This window comes from Oxyura jamaicensis, chromosome 2 (assembly GCF_011077185.1).
Source record: "Oxyura jamaicensis isolate SHBP4307 breed ruddy duck chromosome 2, BPBGC_Ojam_1.0, whole genome shotgun sequence".
In the NCBI taxonomy this organism is placed as follows: Eukaryota; Metazoa; Chordata; class Aves; order Anseriformes; family Anatidae; genus Oxyura; species Oxyura jamaicensis.
Genome location: NC_048894.1, coordinates 70,304,129 through 70,321,380, shown reverse-complemented (window position 1 = coordinate 70,321,380; position 17,252 = coordinate 70,304,129). Strand labels below are relative to the sequence as shown.

The 17,252-nt window shown below is 37.3% G+C and overlaps 1 protein-coding gene and 1 long non-coding RNA gene across 5 annotated transcripts in view; both read left to right on the top strand.

Annotated features, from left to right (window-relative positions):
* LOC118161352 overlaps nt 1-15,153 on the top strand; it is a 47,279-nt gene extending 32,126 nt beyond the window's left edge. For both annotated transcript variants that reach the window (XR_004747962.1, XR_004747963.1), the window contains 2 exons: nt 11,438-11,580; nt 15,002-15,153. This is a non-coding gene — a long non-coding RNA (uncharacterized LOC118161352). The remainder of the gene's footprint in view (nt 1-11,437; nt 11,581-15,001) is intronic.
* A 1,369-nt stretch (nt 15,154-16,522) lies between these two features.
* The window catches only part of CDYL (chromodomain Y like), a 107,585-nt gene continuing 106,855 nt past the window's right edge, over nt 16,523-17,252 (top strand). The window contains exon 1 of one of the 3 annotated variants that reach the window (XM_035316611.1): nt 16,523-16,547. Coding sequence is in view for 1 of the 3 variants with exons in the window: in XM_035316609.1 (XP_035172500.1) it covers nt 16,602-16,684 (83 nt within the window). In the remaining 2 variants the exon portion in view is untranslated. Of the gene's footprint in view, nt 16,548-16,586; nt 16,685-17,109; nt 17,136-17,252 lie in introns of those variants that run through there. The other 2 variants (XM_035316609.1, XM_035316610.1) reach the window with 2 other exon arrangements.

The following is a 17,252-nucleotide window of genomic DNA, read 5'->3' as shown; positions in this document are numbered from 1 at the left end:
AACAACTTTTTAAAAATCCTGCTAACACCTAACATAAAACATTTGGGGAAAAAAAAAAAAAAAAAAAAAAAAAAAAAAAAAAAAAAGTAATGGAGCATGTCATGCCACTACTGTGGCAGCCTACAGCAAAGATAACATTTTAAAATTTAGTTTCTATAACTCAAGATGTGCATTAAGCTATGTAGAAATTCTTTCATGAGCACTAAAGTAAAGGGGAGTACTAAAGAAGCTTGCTTCTCTATTGGTTTCAGTCCTTTATTCCTAAAAATCCACACCATAGAAACATGACTTTTTCTCAGCAGTAATATGATGGGATTACCTCCTTGCGGCTGACTTCCACTACATTTTAGGGAGCTCTGAGAATTCTGTCCTTCTGTAAAATTTGTCTTAAATTATTTAATAGGTTTATAGGTCATTAGAGAGACTCTAATAGAAAATATCACATAAGCTATAATTTATCAGGCTACCAAAAATAAGCACTCTTTTGTTTCCCAAGTAAGAAATTTCCTTTTGAGTGAGTGTTATGTTACATGTCTATATAGCAAGTAAAAACATAACTAATTGGTGTAAAAGGTAATTTTCTTCTTCGTAGATAAACATGATAATCAGGTAATCTCAAGTCAACAAGATCTGAAGAAGCCAGGATGCTTTTTAAGAAACCATCTCAGATGAAATGCAGTAAATGACAGTCTGTGTATTCTCAGCTATGCAAATATAAATAAAATAAGTTAGTATTTAACTCGTTGTGACAAACAGCTATACAATACTTCCAAAATAAATAACCATTATTAGTGACTAAAGGAATGTCTCCCTCTCACCATTATAGTAACAAGTTTAGATGAATATGGACAAGCTTTTTTTCAAAAAACTCATTGCAAAAATGTATAATATATAATGTATTATTTTCTCAGTTTTATTCAGAGGGACCTAACAAATAGATTACCAGTTGTTAAGTTATGCCTTTTTTTAAATGCATTTTTTATTGTTGTGATCCTACTTAAAATACTAAAATTATTTTTTCGAGAAGCTCATAATTGTTTAATGATGTGGATGAAGGTCTTAACAATTGGCAAATAAATAAAATAGCATCTGTGTCAGGGATGAACCTTTTGTAATCTCCCTGATGAACTATGCCAATGATAAGTCTGTCATGAGACCCATTCTTTGCATGTGCTCAGCAGTGCTTGGTCATAATTTGACAGCCACAGTCTCTTAGGAATTTTTCCACACTCATGTGCTGAGCTGGCAAATCCCTGCCACTGCCTCTCCAGGTTGCTGTAGAGCACTGTAGAGTGCTCTAACTGTGCACTTTAACTGTGGAGCAGGCAACAGTTAAACCCAGGAAGACCATTCTTTGTGTTCTCAGTGTTTTTATACTGCCAGGTCAGTATTAGGGAAACAATTCATATGAAACATGGAAAGAAAAAGAAATGTCTGAAATGCAATATGTAGCAAAAGCTCAGAAACATATTGCTTGGGAACTTTGGGGTAGACTTTGGGGACCAGGGAACAGGTTTTTCTTATTGGCAAATTGAGAAAAGGAAATCACCTTCAGGAAAGGGAGATTTGAGACAAAAATAGGGAGGGAATAGGAAGGCTGAAACAGAACAGAAAGTAGAAGGAGATCCTGAGACTAACTACATAAAGAAACTGGACCAAGAATTCTGGTTTGGAGGATGAAAGGCTGGGAGATGGCACGGAAGCAGACAAAAAGCTGGTAGAAATTGATAGTGGGAGTGGGGGAAGAGACTGATTTTGTATGTGTTCGAATAGAGTTAAACAGAAAAGGGTGTGGGGAACAAGAGCAGCCTGGGAATGGCAAAGCACACTCACCAGGGCAGGAAACTGGTTGTGAGGCACAGTCAATATTAACTGGTTAGAACAGGAGCTGGGGAGTGGGGAGGCTGGAGTTGCGAGAAGAATCGTGGAACTGAAGACATATATTAGCTGACAACAAGTCAACAATGGAGACACCATCCTAAGATTATAAATAAAACAAAGGCCTGAAAGACAGATTTGAGTGGATGGGGACAGTAAACAGCCAGCCATGGTGAACAGAGAAAAAACCTCTGCCTAGCAGAGCACACTGTGGCAGTGTTTAGACCTGACCCCATGTTTCTTGACTGTTAACATTCTTCTGCGTCGGCAAGTACTCATGAAAATCGCTAACATGCAGGCATCTCAATATGTGGCTTTACATTTGGTTTAAGTTGATTTAAGACCACACTGTCACTGAAAAGGATGAACATGCGTTCTCTCCTGCCTCCGGTTGCCTTTTCTTGCTTCAGCACTGAGGACTGCGGACCCACAATAAGAGTTGATGCAGTTCACAGATCTAACCAGGCACTAGATAGTATTTTGCAGGGGTAGACTTCAGTAAGATCAGCAAGCTGGTCTGATTTATAGTGTTGCTACATGATTACTCATACTAACAAAAGTTAAAATGGTGGAAGTTGCAGCAGAGACAGATGGGAATGCAGGGAACACCGCCAGTCCCATTGTTTTTTTGACTGTCTGGTCCTAGATCTACTTACACCAACCCTGAAATGATGCCCTCTTTCTGTGCTACTTGTCAACCACATAGAGATGGACAGCTTACTATTACTAACTGCTACATACTAACTGAAATGGCAGCCATCTCCTTTCAGTAACTAAAAATTTCAACCCTGATAGTTGTCAATAATACTGCAATCTGTATGATGCCACACAAACATACCTTGGAGTTTTGTTTGTTTGTTTAATTCTCTAGAAAACTGAAAATTGAAAGATCTGTGTTAAATAAGCATTCTGAAATGAAGAAATGCTACTGTTAATATTGCTCTTTAGAAAAAAAAAAAAAAAAAAGTCATTGTATAACTAAAGACAGTATCATAATGCCTATAAAAGTGTCCAATTAAGGCAACTAAGAGTTCTTGACTTAGCAAACTTTCATAATATTCTTTTAATGTTTTCTGTGCATGTGAAGTAGTATACAAGCTGTTTTGAGTCTCTGCTTAAAAAAAAACTCTAAGAAAAGGGAGAAAGAGCCATGGGTGTTTTGTATGTATAAGCAGGACAACTAAAAGTACCATAGCTGAAAGAGAGTGAAATGAAAGGCACTTACATCATACAGTTTTCCTGTAATAAAACTAAACACAGCAAGGATTCTTGAATATTCCCTTGGGGTTGCTTATTGGCACCTGCAAAGCTAAAAGAACTCTTTGTATTGTATTCATTATAACGTCTCTCTACCACTAAGAATAATGCAATAGTACTTTCTTTTTCACTCTGAGGGAGAAGGGGAAAAGTCAGTACTAACCAGCTTATTTAAATAACTCTAAATATTAATTACCTGAAATTCCATGCACACAGTTCATGTAGCTGTGCTTAGAATGTGTGTGAATTCTATATATTTTTTTTAAATAGAGACTGGAGACTAGAGAATAGAGACTTTTTGACTAGAGAAAATGCCTAATACTTGCAAGAAATTACTCCAAGTAACAATCACTCTGTCTTTAAAGGAAGTGGGCTTTGCTTTGGTAATTTAGATCAAAATCAACAGACTCAGGGAGGAAAGATATCCTTTGTACAGGCATGTGTACTTGGAGAGTTTGTACTTGCATAAAGTGAATTTGATTGTAGCAGAATGGCAGCTGCGTTTGCAGAGCTGACTTCTCTGAGAATTATCTTATCAGGCTGGTAGATGTATTCCTCTTCTCCAATGATCTTGCAGATGGCAAGAAATAGTTTATCTGGATAATTATTGATTAGTTTAAATTTCTAGAGCCAAATATCAGCTAGATGAACTTGAGGTAGGAGACCTTAAGCTTTAGTGAAATTTCATTCATAAGACTGAACAATGAGACTGATTCCAGAAGAAAAGGCATACCTTTGCACTTTGCCAGGATTGTGGGTTAGCATCCCTTTCTATCAGAGCATTGTGCTAGTGTGTTAATTGAGGAAGATATTCATTTTGTTGTGGTTTTGAAACCAATATATATATGATTTATATAATTTATATCAATGGTATAGGCTTAATATGCTTGTTTTGTGTCAGTCTACACATTAGAGGATCACTGCAACTGAATGTGTATCAATCAAAAGAACACCTTATATGTTGTTATTACAGAAACCTACAACAAAAGCACAGCCTAAACAATTTTGTGGAAGTTGCAAAGTGCTTTGGACTTACCTGTAGATTGGGAAGAGAGTACTTAACACCAGTCTACACAGGTTGTCAGCATTACTTTATGCACATTGCAATGATAGTAGAAATACCTGTGAATGTTAGCAGGTTTTAGAAGATGGTTTCTACCACTAGAGAAGTTGTTCCAAGAGAGTGTTTCCTTTAATTAGAAAGGAATGTTTTGTTTTGACACATTTGAAAGGCTTATTGAGTTCCACTCCAGGAGCACATTCTGTGGGTACTGCTCTTTCCCAGAATCAGTAAAGACTCCAGTTGAAGGTATCAGAAAAAAAAATGCACAGGCTTTTTTGCCAAGTGTCATCATTTTCTGTGAATGAATTGCATTATCTGGTTTGAATGTGTCACCAAACATGTCTTGCATACCTACACTTGTAGATTATGTCTAAAAAGAAAAGAAAGATCAATAGAAAATCTCTAAAGATCAAATTTGACATTATTGACACTTTGAAAACCAGAAATGCCAAGGCTCTTTGTCATACGTCTGTAGTAGCTTGGTAGTGCGGACACTGCTGGGAATCTCTACTACATGTTTCTCAAGCCATCCTATAGTATAAAAAATCCAGTGTGAAAGGAGCCTTACTAATGATCTATAGCAGAATGGATTTGAAAAGGATTTTTCAACTATGAATTCTTAAGTTAGGTTTGAAACAGATATGTTCTCTAACCTACATGCAGTTATAAAACTAAATTAAAACATGCTTTCTCAGCAACAACATCTCCTGTGGTAGCAGAAGGGGCTTATGTGGCATTGTTGGTGAATCCTGACATGTAACTGAGTAGCTCCAGAATTTAATGGACTGCATTCCTGAGATCAAAATAATGATCACCTCTTATTTAAGATAGGAGGTCTAAATTGAATAAGAAGAAAGTATCTGAACTTGTATGCCCCTAATTGCATTTGAAAAAAAAAAAAAAAAAAAAAAAAAAAAAAAAAGTTCTGTGTAGAATCAAAAAAAATGGAATTTCACTTAGGAGTGAAAAGATTAAGTGAATTTCATGCTATTTAAAGGAGACTTAACAGCCAGTTGTGAAAGCCAGCAAATAAAAATAGTGCCTTATTGATGAGGTTGATGAGGTCCTCAAGATTTAGAAGTGCCTGAAAACTATTCATAATGGGATTTGACTGGGACTGTCAATGAATGGAAGCCAAAGTTCACCAATCTTAGTTTTTTTTTTTGTTGTTGTTTTTTTTTTTTTAACTCTGTACCTGAAAAAATGTAGGGATCCATTCACTTGTTCCTGCAGCATGCATGAGAAAAGAGATGACAACTTTAAACAAAGCCTAAATCTAGATCAGTCTTTATTTCACAAATGGCAGGAATTTAGGATTAGTACCAAGGAAGACAAGGTTAGAAAGAAAATTAAAAATAAACACCCCAAGAAATGACAAGAATTATCATTAAGCAGAGATGCTGATCTTCCAGATTTTATATAAGTTAGTTGAGTGCTTAGGAATAAATCTTATTGTTACTTATCATTCACAGTAAACCAAATCTTTTAATCTCCTATCAACCTTTACCTTGGTGGACACTTAACAGCCAGAACTAGAAATTCCCTTGAAGAATAGAATTGTTATCTTGTCTCTTCAGGAATGGGGTTTGTTTTCAGAAATAACATCCTTGTGAAGACTTTTTGTTTGTTTGTTTTTATTTCCCAGGAACATTTATAATTGTCTAATGAGATTTAAATAGAAATTGGATTTCTTCAGGAAGCCTGAATCAGCAGCGCGTTAGTTTACATGTTGAAGACTATTTATAGTGGAGGGGAAAGTCTGTGTATGTGCATAGGTGTCTCGCTTTAAAGTTTATGTTCTGCTGAAAATAAAAATTCTTTTCTTTAAAATACTAAAATATGAAAACAAATTCTTACATCAGGCAGCTCTTCAAAACCCAAGGATGTTAGCAGATATACATTAGCAGATATATATTAGCAGATATATATATATTAAATATTTTCCATTTTGCCAGGAATAGCAGAGAGGCTGGATGTTAATCTTCACCTTTATAAATTCCCTTCAATCCCTGAGATTCCAAATTAGCTGACATGTTTGAAAATTCTCCTCAACCAGCTGGACAGAAAATAAACCTACTTAAAACCAACTTACTTTGTTCACTGCTACATATTCATCATTAGGAATGCAATTGTCTTTCATGTTACTGAAAAAAAATACCCATGATGAAAGCTAGCAAAAGCTTCTATGGAACAGAATAAATGCGAAGGTGGAAAGAGGACTTTGAAACTATACATATCTTCAAAAACTATTGCATTATTTCATCCTGTTAAGGACATAGTTACAGATATTCTCCTCTTTAACTTTCTGTAAGTAAACTAGTATATTTCCTGATGTCACATTTTCTTGCTAACATCAAGCACATATTTTAACAGACCTTAGAATACCAGATAAATCTAAAATTATTGGAACCAATTCTGTTTCATTCATGTGCCTCTGTTTATTTTATTTTTGCCAGATATTGTTTTCTTCTTACACAATGTAATAAGAATGTGACTCTGACAAATGTGGGTGTGCCTTTGAATAATTTTTCAAGCTGTATTTAGATCTGTCTTTAATATGATGTTTCTGTACTATATACAAGACACTGAATACATTTGACTTTCACGTTTTGAGGTACATCATCACTTCCCAGTTCTGTCAGGTGACAGACACATACGTCTAAACACCTGGGTTAACCTTCTGTGGATGAGAGTATTCCCCAAATAAGTTCCACTTTAATTGATATCCCCACTGGTTTTCAAACTCACCCGTGCAAGTCAGGTTATTTGACCTGATACTCTTTCATAGTTGATTGTGTCAGTTGTTAGAAGTTGCCTGTCCTTGGCGTGGGGGGGAGAGAATTGTGAGAAGCCATTTGATGACTATCAGCATGACTATGTTATTCCTGCCTAATCCTATGAAGTGGATTGATTCCAGCTGGACCTTAACCAAAATTAAATAAAATATGCACTTAGGCTCTTTGGTGTTTCTAAAATCCCCTTTTCTCTCATGCTTTATTCCAACTACTAAATAAAGGTGCCTTCTTTTAAGGGAGCAGTTTGTCAGTATCAAAAGAAAAACAGGTGCCTGAAACCAGTCAGATCTGCAGGATGATAGGCATTAGTACATACAAGATAGTGCTTGCCTCCTGACTAAAAATAAAAGAAGAACAAGATTGCACACAAACACAAGCCCAGGATCAGACAAGTCAGGAGCCAGAGGTGAAGCCAGTCCTGTAACATTGAAAATGCCATGTCAGGTTTCTGGTAAAAGATAATAGTGATTCCACTGTCTGCTCTTAAACTTACAACTCTGAAAACAAATAAACAAACAAAACACTCAAAAAAAACACAAAACACAAACCACCTTTTGAATACAATGCATTCTTTACCCAAGAATGAATACTTTCCTTTAGTAAAATTATGTTTGCTGACATTTAGAAACTGCTTTCTAAAACTTTGGCCCTTTGAAGTCAATGAGAATTTTATCACCTGACTTATGGAGTTTGTCCTTAAAACATTAAAAAAAAAAAAAAAAAAAAAATCTCTTTCCTTTTACTATATGAAACTTAGCAATTATTTTCCTTGGTACCTTTCAAGTATACAAAAGAACAACCAACACAAAGAATAGGATCTGGAGTAGGCCTTGAGCCCTCAACATCTCCTGTTTCATGCAGAAGCAGAAAGGTTACTTCTGTGATACCATCTCCATTTTCCTTGATGTGTTCCACATGACAGATTCTCTAAATACAGACAGGAAGATGAACAGTCCCTGTTCTCTTCTCTGGACTTAGATACTTTTAATAGAAATACAACCAGTTTGTGATACTTGTTGTAATATATTTTTATTGTTTGACTTTTTTTTCCTTGCCGTTCTGCAGAGCTCTGTGTAAGAAGTATATTCCCTTGGGAAGTGCCAGTGTTCCAGCCTTTGTAGTTGTAGAAAATCCTTTATTGCACTTTAAAACTGCTTCCGTATGCAGAAATAATTTTCAGTAGTTCTGTGGTCTTTTACAGGTATTAAGTCTTTGTCTTGCCTGAACCTTAAATTAGTTCATTGAAGCTAATTAGAATGGCCACTGTAGGTACAAATGGTAAAGACAACAATTATAGTACTCTTTTTCAGATTTTCAAAGCTACACTTCACATAGTTCCTCTCTGATATATGTATTATATTGAAAGCATGTAACACTACGAAGTGATATATAAAGATGTTACCTTCTGTATTCACTTGGGATGACCCGTATAACTAACTCATAACTATGCTATTTGTGAGTAATGGAATCATCCCATATTTATTTTATAAAAATCTTTATACTATGTAGTATTTATGCATGCCTGTGCTGATCTGAGATTGTATCTTTGGGGAGTGCATTACATGCTATGTTATCCTGTTTTTATCATGGGCAATACATATAGCAATGCCTACAGTTAATGTTGCTTGACACTTTCTGGAATAAGACACTTTTATATTGTTATCTTTGCTAAATTTAGGCCATTTGGATTACAGTTTTTCAAGTTGGATACATGCCTCTTGACAAATTCTTTAAAGGAATATTTCACCTAAAAAAATTCAGCTTGGAGCTTTTGTTTTCCCCAGAACAATATTCATAAGTATGTTCTCCTTTGTATAGCTTTTGTAGCTTCTCCTTATTGGGTTGTGCCAACAATACAGTTCAATAACTACTTGACTCCTTGAGGAAGTACTCACTGGAGTGTCCTCATATCTCCTTTGTTCACTCGTTTTACTTACTGCTTCATAGTGATCTAAGGGTAAAACAAAATAAAGGTAGATACAGGGAATGGTTAATGGCAAGAGTTCCTTCCAGATGTGATCGGTTGTGGAATTTCAGTTAGTACAATGTGACATAAATACACAAACATGGTTGACATTTAATTAGTTTCTCGGATTTATTAGACATGGCTTTGGACGTTATTCTTTCTTTAAAGAAAAATCAGTATTATGCTGCAACACAAAAGTTATTAATGACAAAATAAAAGATATGCCATGTGCCTGTGTTAATGCTTGACCTTCCAGAAGAAAAGTCATTCCCATTGCATTGTATAAAGACATAGATAAAAATGTATCCACGCTTTGCCAATGCAGTTTCCTTGTGTGAAGACAATGAACACAGCTCAAGATGGTACAGAGGCTTGATGCCAAAACCAAATGTTTACTAGTGCATTACCCTTGTCTATTGACAGCAAAACTTGAAAAATGATACCGAAAGATCCCCAGCTACCAGCTGATGCTAATTAACAGAGCAAAGTAGAACTCAACCTATCCTAACACAGGCAAAATTCTGGAACTTTTTGTTCCAGTGCCACCAATCTAAGCAACAAGGCTCCTGACTGCATGCGCCAACCTTTGTTAGTGAGGGCTACCTGAAAAGAGGGAAATCTCATGAGTCTGCAAGTTCAGATTTATTAGTTCTCGGCTGCAAAACCTCCATCTGTAAATTGACCTAAGAAGAGAAGTCAAGTTGAATTAAGCTTCCATGTTAAAAGATCATATTGTCGTAGTCTATCCCTAGGAAATATAATAAATGTTATTTCCAGTGGCAATGCTGAATAAGTCTCAAGAAACTATAGCAATAATTTTAATCTCCTGTATCACCATGATTGTTGCAAAAGGTTATTAACTCATCTATGAACCACCAGTCAGATCAGTAATCTTCTGGACAACTTCAACAAAAGATAAGGAACAAAATGAAGGGCATTCAGACAACTTCCTCTTCTACTTTGTCACAATTTTACGAAGCTATGTGCTGAGAGGGCCACACTTCCCCCAAAAAGGAACTCTTCAGGAACCACCTCCAAGAAACTACATTAATTCTCCCACTAAAGGTTCCTTACCTTTTGCAGCTCTTCCTTTATGGAAGACAACGTTCAGACTATATTGAATTCATGGTCAAATTTCTAGTCTAATGCTGATTCAAGTCAGACGCTTTACTTGCCCCTCCCTATGCTGAATGGCAGTTTGCTTTTTTAAAAAAATTTTTTTTGGTAAGAACGGTGTTTCAAACTCCAATCCTAACTGTTTAGAATAATATTCTTATATATTAATATAATTTTGGTGAGATATACTGGTAGAACTAGGCTACACTACAGTGGAACAGATAAGTCTACTTTATGATGATTACACAAAATCTAAATTTAATCTGCTGTCTAGAAAGCCTTCCCCTAGACAGTCAAGAGAAATGAACTAGTAGGTCATTTTTAGACCTATATTCCCAGTACGGGGTGGAAGGCAAAGAACCAGACGTAAGAAGCTGATCCCATGGCTGTTTATTTCTTCATCATCATCTTCAGACAATATTTTGCATTTCTATGAGCTGGAGGAAAGAAAGGATCACCATCTGTGCCATTCTCTCACAAACTCTAGTTGAAACATCACAACACTACTTGATAGGCCGAGATTACCATGTTAAATTATTCTTCTGGACACAGAAAAATACAGGGTTAAATCTTGAAACTGAAACAAACAAACAAACCAACAAAAAAATAGATCTTTGACCCATTTCAGATCTGCAAAAACTGTTAGATCAGAAAGTTCATAAGTTTTATTCCTAATGATGTCTTACTATTGCTTTAGGACAGAGCTTTCCTCTGCATTTTCCAGTTTTCCTTTTTTCAGTTATTTAAGAAAAAGGAAAAAAAAAAAAAAAAAAGTTTGGTCAAGTCAAGCTTTTGATTTTTCCTTTCTGTTAGGAAAAATTCCTAAAATTATCAAAAGGAATATCCTGTTCTTTCTCAATATCTAAAAATGCCCTTACCACAGAGAACAGCTAATATTTTGTCACTAGGTCTAAGACTCTTTTCTCTTGTCAACACTGGTTATAGGATTTTGAAAATGCTTGATATGTCATGCTGAGAAAAAATCTTAAAGATTTTTAAGTTTTGGAAAAATCAACTTGTAAATGTCATACTCATAACCTGGGGAAAAAAATAGTTCATGAACACATTTCAATGTTTCCTGCATGAGCTGTATTGGGATATCTACCTCTTAAAGATCTGTAGGGTTCTTTGTATTCACTATGAAAGCACATAATTTCAGCTGCCTATACTCTCCACATATTAATGACTTTAAAAATGTGTTTAGTCATGTGAAGGAAAATTAGAGATTCTAGATGAAAGGATAGAAAGGCTAGCTTTCAGAAACAGAACCCACTTTTACATCAGTTCTCAACCTACTTCTTCCTTAGTTTATGGCATCTCCTTTCAAACATTTAAGAGGACTTTCCCTAATTTAATTTTCAGGTAATGCAGTCTTCATAATGATCATTACTTTGACTATGAGAATAAGCAAACTGTTATGGCTGATCAGCCATTTAAAGAGTTCTGTAAGGATAAAATCATTCTTCACCTTCATTCCATGCTTCCATCCCAACACAAGCATTAAGGTAGCATTTTGTTTTCTGAATTGTTTTGTAAACTGGTTTTCATCCTTGCCAAGGCAAGGGAAACTACATTACAGTGGTAAGATTGCACCAGTTTGAATAGGACCAAGGCACTCAAGGAAGTAGCTAAAACTTTGATGTGGATGTCAACATCTAGGCTCTGATGTTGACCAATGGGGTGAGCTGAAATGTAGAACAATGTGATTGCACAGGATGTTTTTTCTTTTCTTTTATATTTCCAGTTTGGGGCTTTTAAAGATTAACTTTGTGAAAGTTAGGTAATACCTGTACACGTTTGCTGTCAGTGTGCATGCTCCAATCAGCTACTCACATCACCATTTCTATGGAGCTTTTGTCTCATTCATGGCACAGAGCACCTTCTAGGAATAAATCAGGAATGTGTGGCAGACAGATTTGCCAGAGATGTAAACAGAGTAATCAGATTTCCATTACTATTGACTGCATGGCTCCCATAGTCAGGGCTAGGTCTGTCCCTGTGTAATGATGGAAGCTGTTGTATTTCAGATTCCAGTGTCATGTGTTGCAAAACTAGAAAGGCTGGTAGTGAAAGAGGTAGGAGAAGGCAGGAAGAGAAAAGCAGGTCCTATAGATAAAAGATGCATTTTGTCCCTTGAGATTATAATTTAGTCCTACTTTTGTCACGGAGATTTAATTTGATATTAAGCAAGTCATTTAAAGCATAATAGCCAAGGATGTCTTCTCTATATATCTTTGGAGATTCAATTCAAGATGTTGGGCACCCAGATGGAGTTGCACAAGTATTTACACGTGCAACTGATATCATTAAAAATGCTACTTTTAACGTATAAACTACTATATATAGACAAGGTGAAATGGTCTCAAGTTGCACCAGAGGAGGCTTAGGTTGGATATTAGGAGAAGTTTCTTTACTGAAGGGGTTGTGAAGCATTGGAACAGGTTGCCCAGGGAAGTGCTTGAGTCACCATCCCTGGAGGTCTTCAAGAAACGTGCAGATGAAGAACTTAGTAGCATGGTTTAGTGGTGGACTTGTCAATACTAGGTTAAATGTTGGACTAGATGATCCCAGAGGTCTTTGCCTACCTGAATGACTCTACGATTCTGTGGCTCTATGATATTATGGTAGGTACTTAAATCTAGGCCTTTTTAATGGAGCAGCAAGTATCTCTGACAACTTTGACTTTAATTTCTTGTCTCAGTTCTACATGGGTAGAGAATGGATTACAATACAAATTCAATTCATGGGTAGATTGTGAAGAAAAAATAATGTTTGTTAACAAAAATTATTAAAGTCCACAAGAAAACAGCGGAGCATCTGCTAACATTTTTGAAAGCAAGAAGCTGGGGAAATAAACTATGCCTTTTTGTATAAAGAGCTAGATATGATGATAACAAAATGTACAAAAATTACTGGTAATCTATTACTATAAGTAATGATTACCATTGTTTTCTTCAGTTATTTACATATGATTATGTTACTGTCTTAATCTAATCCAAAAGTCAATGTTTTTCAGATCAATGCAAATCATGTTTTAGTAGTTTAAAGAATAAGGAGACTCCATCTTCTAGACTTTCACTTTAAGAATCTTGTTTAACAGCCATTCCTTTAGGTGATTCCATTTTTCACAATGTGTCACAGAACAAAAAAAAAACAAACAAACAAAAATCTTTCTAACCATCTTTCTGCCTGAAACCATTTCTGTTTAAGCCACCCCTACTACAAAATGGGAAACATAATTCCCAGCTCTGTGTTGAAATTATAGATACAGATTTCAATAAATGTGTTTTGTTGTTGTTATTTTACCTAGCATTTGTAATTGTTTATTTTAATTTAAATATCCCAAGACACTTAGAAGAGAAGAGAATGAGACAGAGATGAAAAAGAGGTGGGGAAAGGAAGAGAGATAGAAATTTCAAGAGACTATCAGAGTACAAGGATGAACCATATCCTGGGAGTTAAGATGAGGGCAAATAAGAATAGGATCAAAATATAAAGTGAAAATATTGCCCCTCAAATGGGGCAAATGGATATTATATACTACATATCTAATCTTTCAACGTTGTTTGGCTAACATGGAGTTTTAAATCATCCAGTTGTCTTTGATGAAAAAGACAAAATTGTACAAATGTGAGTAGGATTCATCTTACCTTTCTTTAGGCAGTTGAAGGATAGGTATCATACATTCAATGAGGAAAAATTCAGCCAACATAGTCAATCAAATTTAGAGTGCAATTCATCTGGCTAGACATAGGCAGCTATCTAAGATGAGATGAAGCATGCCCTGAATTCCATTGACTATGCTGGCTAGCTTTTCATTGACTGTGAAAAAGTAGCATAGGATGAGAGAGATGTGGACATACTGGAAAAAGTCCAATGGAGGGCCACCAGCAAGATCAAGGAGAGGCTGAGACAGTTGGGACTGTTCAGCCTGGAGAACAGGAGGCTCAAGGAAGATCTTATCAGTGTCTATAAATACCTGAAAGGAGGATGCAATGAAATGGAGCCAGGGTCTTTTCAGTGGTGCCCAGTGCCAGGACAAGAGGCACAAACTGGAACACAAGAAATTCCATCTGAACATCAGGAAGCACTTCTGTACTGTGTGGGTGATGGAACAGGTTTTCCAGAGTGGTCGTGGAGTATCCCTCTTTAGAGATCTTCAAAAGCCATTTTGATGTGGTCCTGGGCAACCTGCTCTAAGGTGGCCCTGTCTGAGCAGCAGGTTGGACCAGATGGCCTCTACAGGTCCCTTTCAACCCTAAACATTCTGTAATACTGTGATTCCATGATATAATTTGATCATAAGTTAATATCTATAGCATAGACCATCATATTTGACATCATCAGTCACACCTTTTCAAATCCTTCAGGTAAACACTGACTAGATCTCAACTACTAAATGCTTTATTTCCAAGTTTTATTCCCAAATATATATTAAACAACAACAACAACAAACTTAAAATGACTGATCAAAAGTTCCTGATAGTCACCGTAATGTCAAGAGTTATGATCTTGTGGATAAATGTCTGCATATCAAATATGCCTTGGTCAGAGCAGATTCTGGAAGTGTAGACCCATTGCCATCTAATACAGACCTCTATGATATTTTCACTAATGCCAACTTTTAGGCAGCTATGGCTTAACACCGTAACTACCTCAAATTCAGCCATTCCACCATCAGTGAAGATCTTTATAGACATTTCAGTGGCACACGGTGATATTGAAATGGAGATGACCTTTTTAATTGAATGTGATTCCATGACCTGTACCTTGTCCACAAATTTAAACATTCTTCACTCTGCTAAATAGAAGAATGATTGTCCCGACATTTGCCAAGACTGCCACTACAGGCAGTTGTCTTCTTCAAACTGGAAGCACTGTATGCTAAAACTTGTGTGTTTTTCACATTGTCTGATTCTTACCAAGAGTGGGTTAACCAAGGCTGTTTCACCCACCTCTAAGAACACGCCCTGCTACTCTCAGATTTCAAACAGGCCTGGCTTTTCACTTTTCCTAGACTGCTCAGTAACTGTATTCCATACAACCTCTTTACTAGAAACATTGATATGCACGTAAATAAAGCCTTTTACAAAGTTGCTGTAAAGTGTCATTTTAACAACAAAGATTGTTTAATAAAAAAAGGCAGATAAAAAAGATACATTCTGCCTCAGTGAGGAAAGTGTGAAACACTTTAAAACATTAGGAGGAAATGCTGATCTAGACAATCTACCACACACAACTTTCAGACAACTTGACTTTTTCTAGACACAGCAAGAAGAGATCAAGCTATCATGGAACTTAATGTAACAAAATCCAAATGCAAAACCTTGACACCAGTCACAAAACTTGGTATCTCTCAGATGCTTGAACCACAGCAGTATCACATGGTATTTTTGAACAGTATGGCTGATTCACCTGAGAAGTCTTATAAAGCAACAAGGACAAAAGGTTAGAATAGGCGGCAAAGAAGAAAAAGAAGAATTAATGGCACTGCAAGCAATGAATACGTGTAAAAGAAGAATGTCCTTCACTGAAGATGAAATGTGGAGGGTGGTTGAAACATTTAAAATTAGTAATAACTCTGAGCTTTTGTTGTTTCCATGAAGTACTAAAAATAGAGCAGTACTGATGAACTGAATTTCTTTTTAGTCATCCAGAAGAACAAAATGTCTAGGATCTGTTTGACTACAATGTTAAAAAAAAAAAAAAAAAAAAAAAAAAAAAAAACTTTCGGCATCCAATGCTTATGCCTCGCAAGCAAAGTAATGTCTTCAGCAACCATTACTGCCAATCCTTTGCCAAAACATGACTACAGAACACTTTAAAAGGTTGTCCTTCAAAAGATGGCTACAACAACAATGGTATGCTGTGTACAGCTCAAAAAGGATTCAGATGACAGCCCAGAAACTGCGACTGAATGCTCACCTCAGGGTCAAGAGGAAGGCAGTCACAGAGGTCACAGACCTCAACCATGTCCACTTCTTACACAGATCCATACTTGGGTCAACAATCCTGTCACTGAACAGTCCCCTTTTACCACCTAGGTTAAGTCCAGCTCTTCAAGACCTCAAGAAATGGTTTAAAGACCAATCAGTTCTAGACTCTTCATAGGCTAGTTAGGAAATTACAAAAGTATCGAAGGTGTCAGACATTTTGTCTATGGAAAAGGTGTCTATCTGGCAGTCCAGTACCAGATTTTCAGTCATCTAGAGGAAGAACATTGGCCTGGAGGAAGTGATCTATTGGTCACGAAGAATGGATGGGTAAATCACATCTCCAAATGGAATTTGCAGTTCTTTCTGTATAAATCATCCAAATCCCATAAGAAGATTGACATTTTCTGAATGGATACCTCCTGGACAGTGGTCCAAAACAATTTTATCAAAGTAGCATATTGAGGGGTGTCTTCGTTTTTGAGAAATGCCTTTGCAAGTCTTTGGCAAAAAAAAAAAAAAAAAAATAGAAGCAAGAGGTAACTTGATCAAAAATTTGTTGAGTCAGTGTGTGGGTTGACTACACGAATGTGATGAACTCTGCTTTAACTTGTGCTGTTCTGCAGCAGAGTACAGCTTCCTGGTGCGGTGTGGGAAGAGAAACTCACCTGGACGAGTGCCTCGGTGTGATCAAGTGTGACAAGGATGGCTCTCGCCCAGCCCTGTTCCGTGTCCCCCCCAGCCCTTGTGAGACCAGGAGGGCCATCTTGCAGAACGTGCCCCTGAAGGAGTCACACTTCGCGTCCACCTTGGCGCAGCTCACCGAGATAAACCGGCCGCGGGCACCTTCTCTGCACAGCGTCCTGTGGAAGCGCCCCAAAGGGCACCCACGGGACACCCGGACATCGGCGGGGCCTTCCCCGCTCTGCAAACTCCGCGGGCACGGCGAGGAGGAGGAGGAGGAGGAAGAGGAGGAGGAAGCACGGCGGCGGGGTGCCGCGTGTGCCTGTGTCCCCCACAAGCCCTCGCCCGTCCCGCGGGCCGCCCCAAGCTCAGTTGGGCAGACAATGGGAGATCAAAGCGGGGGGAGGCGGAGGAGGAGGAGGAAGAGGAGGAGGAGGAGGATGGTGCCGGGAGGCGAGGCGGAGCGGCGGTGCGGCGCTCTCTCTGCGCTCGATTAGTGTTCCTGGGGAGGGAGCGAGCGGGCCGGGCCGGGGACGGAGGGCTTGGGGGGGGGGGGGGGG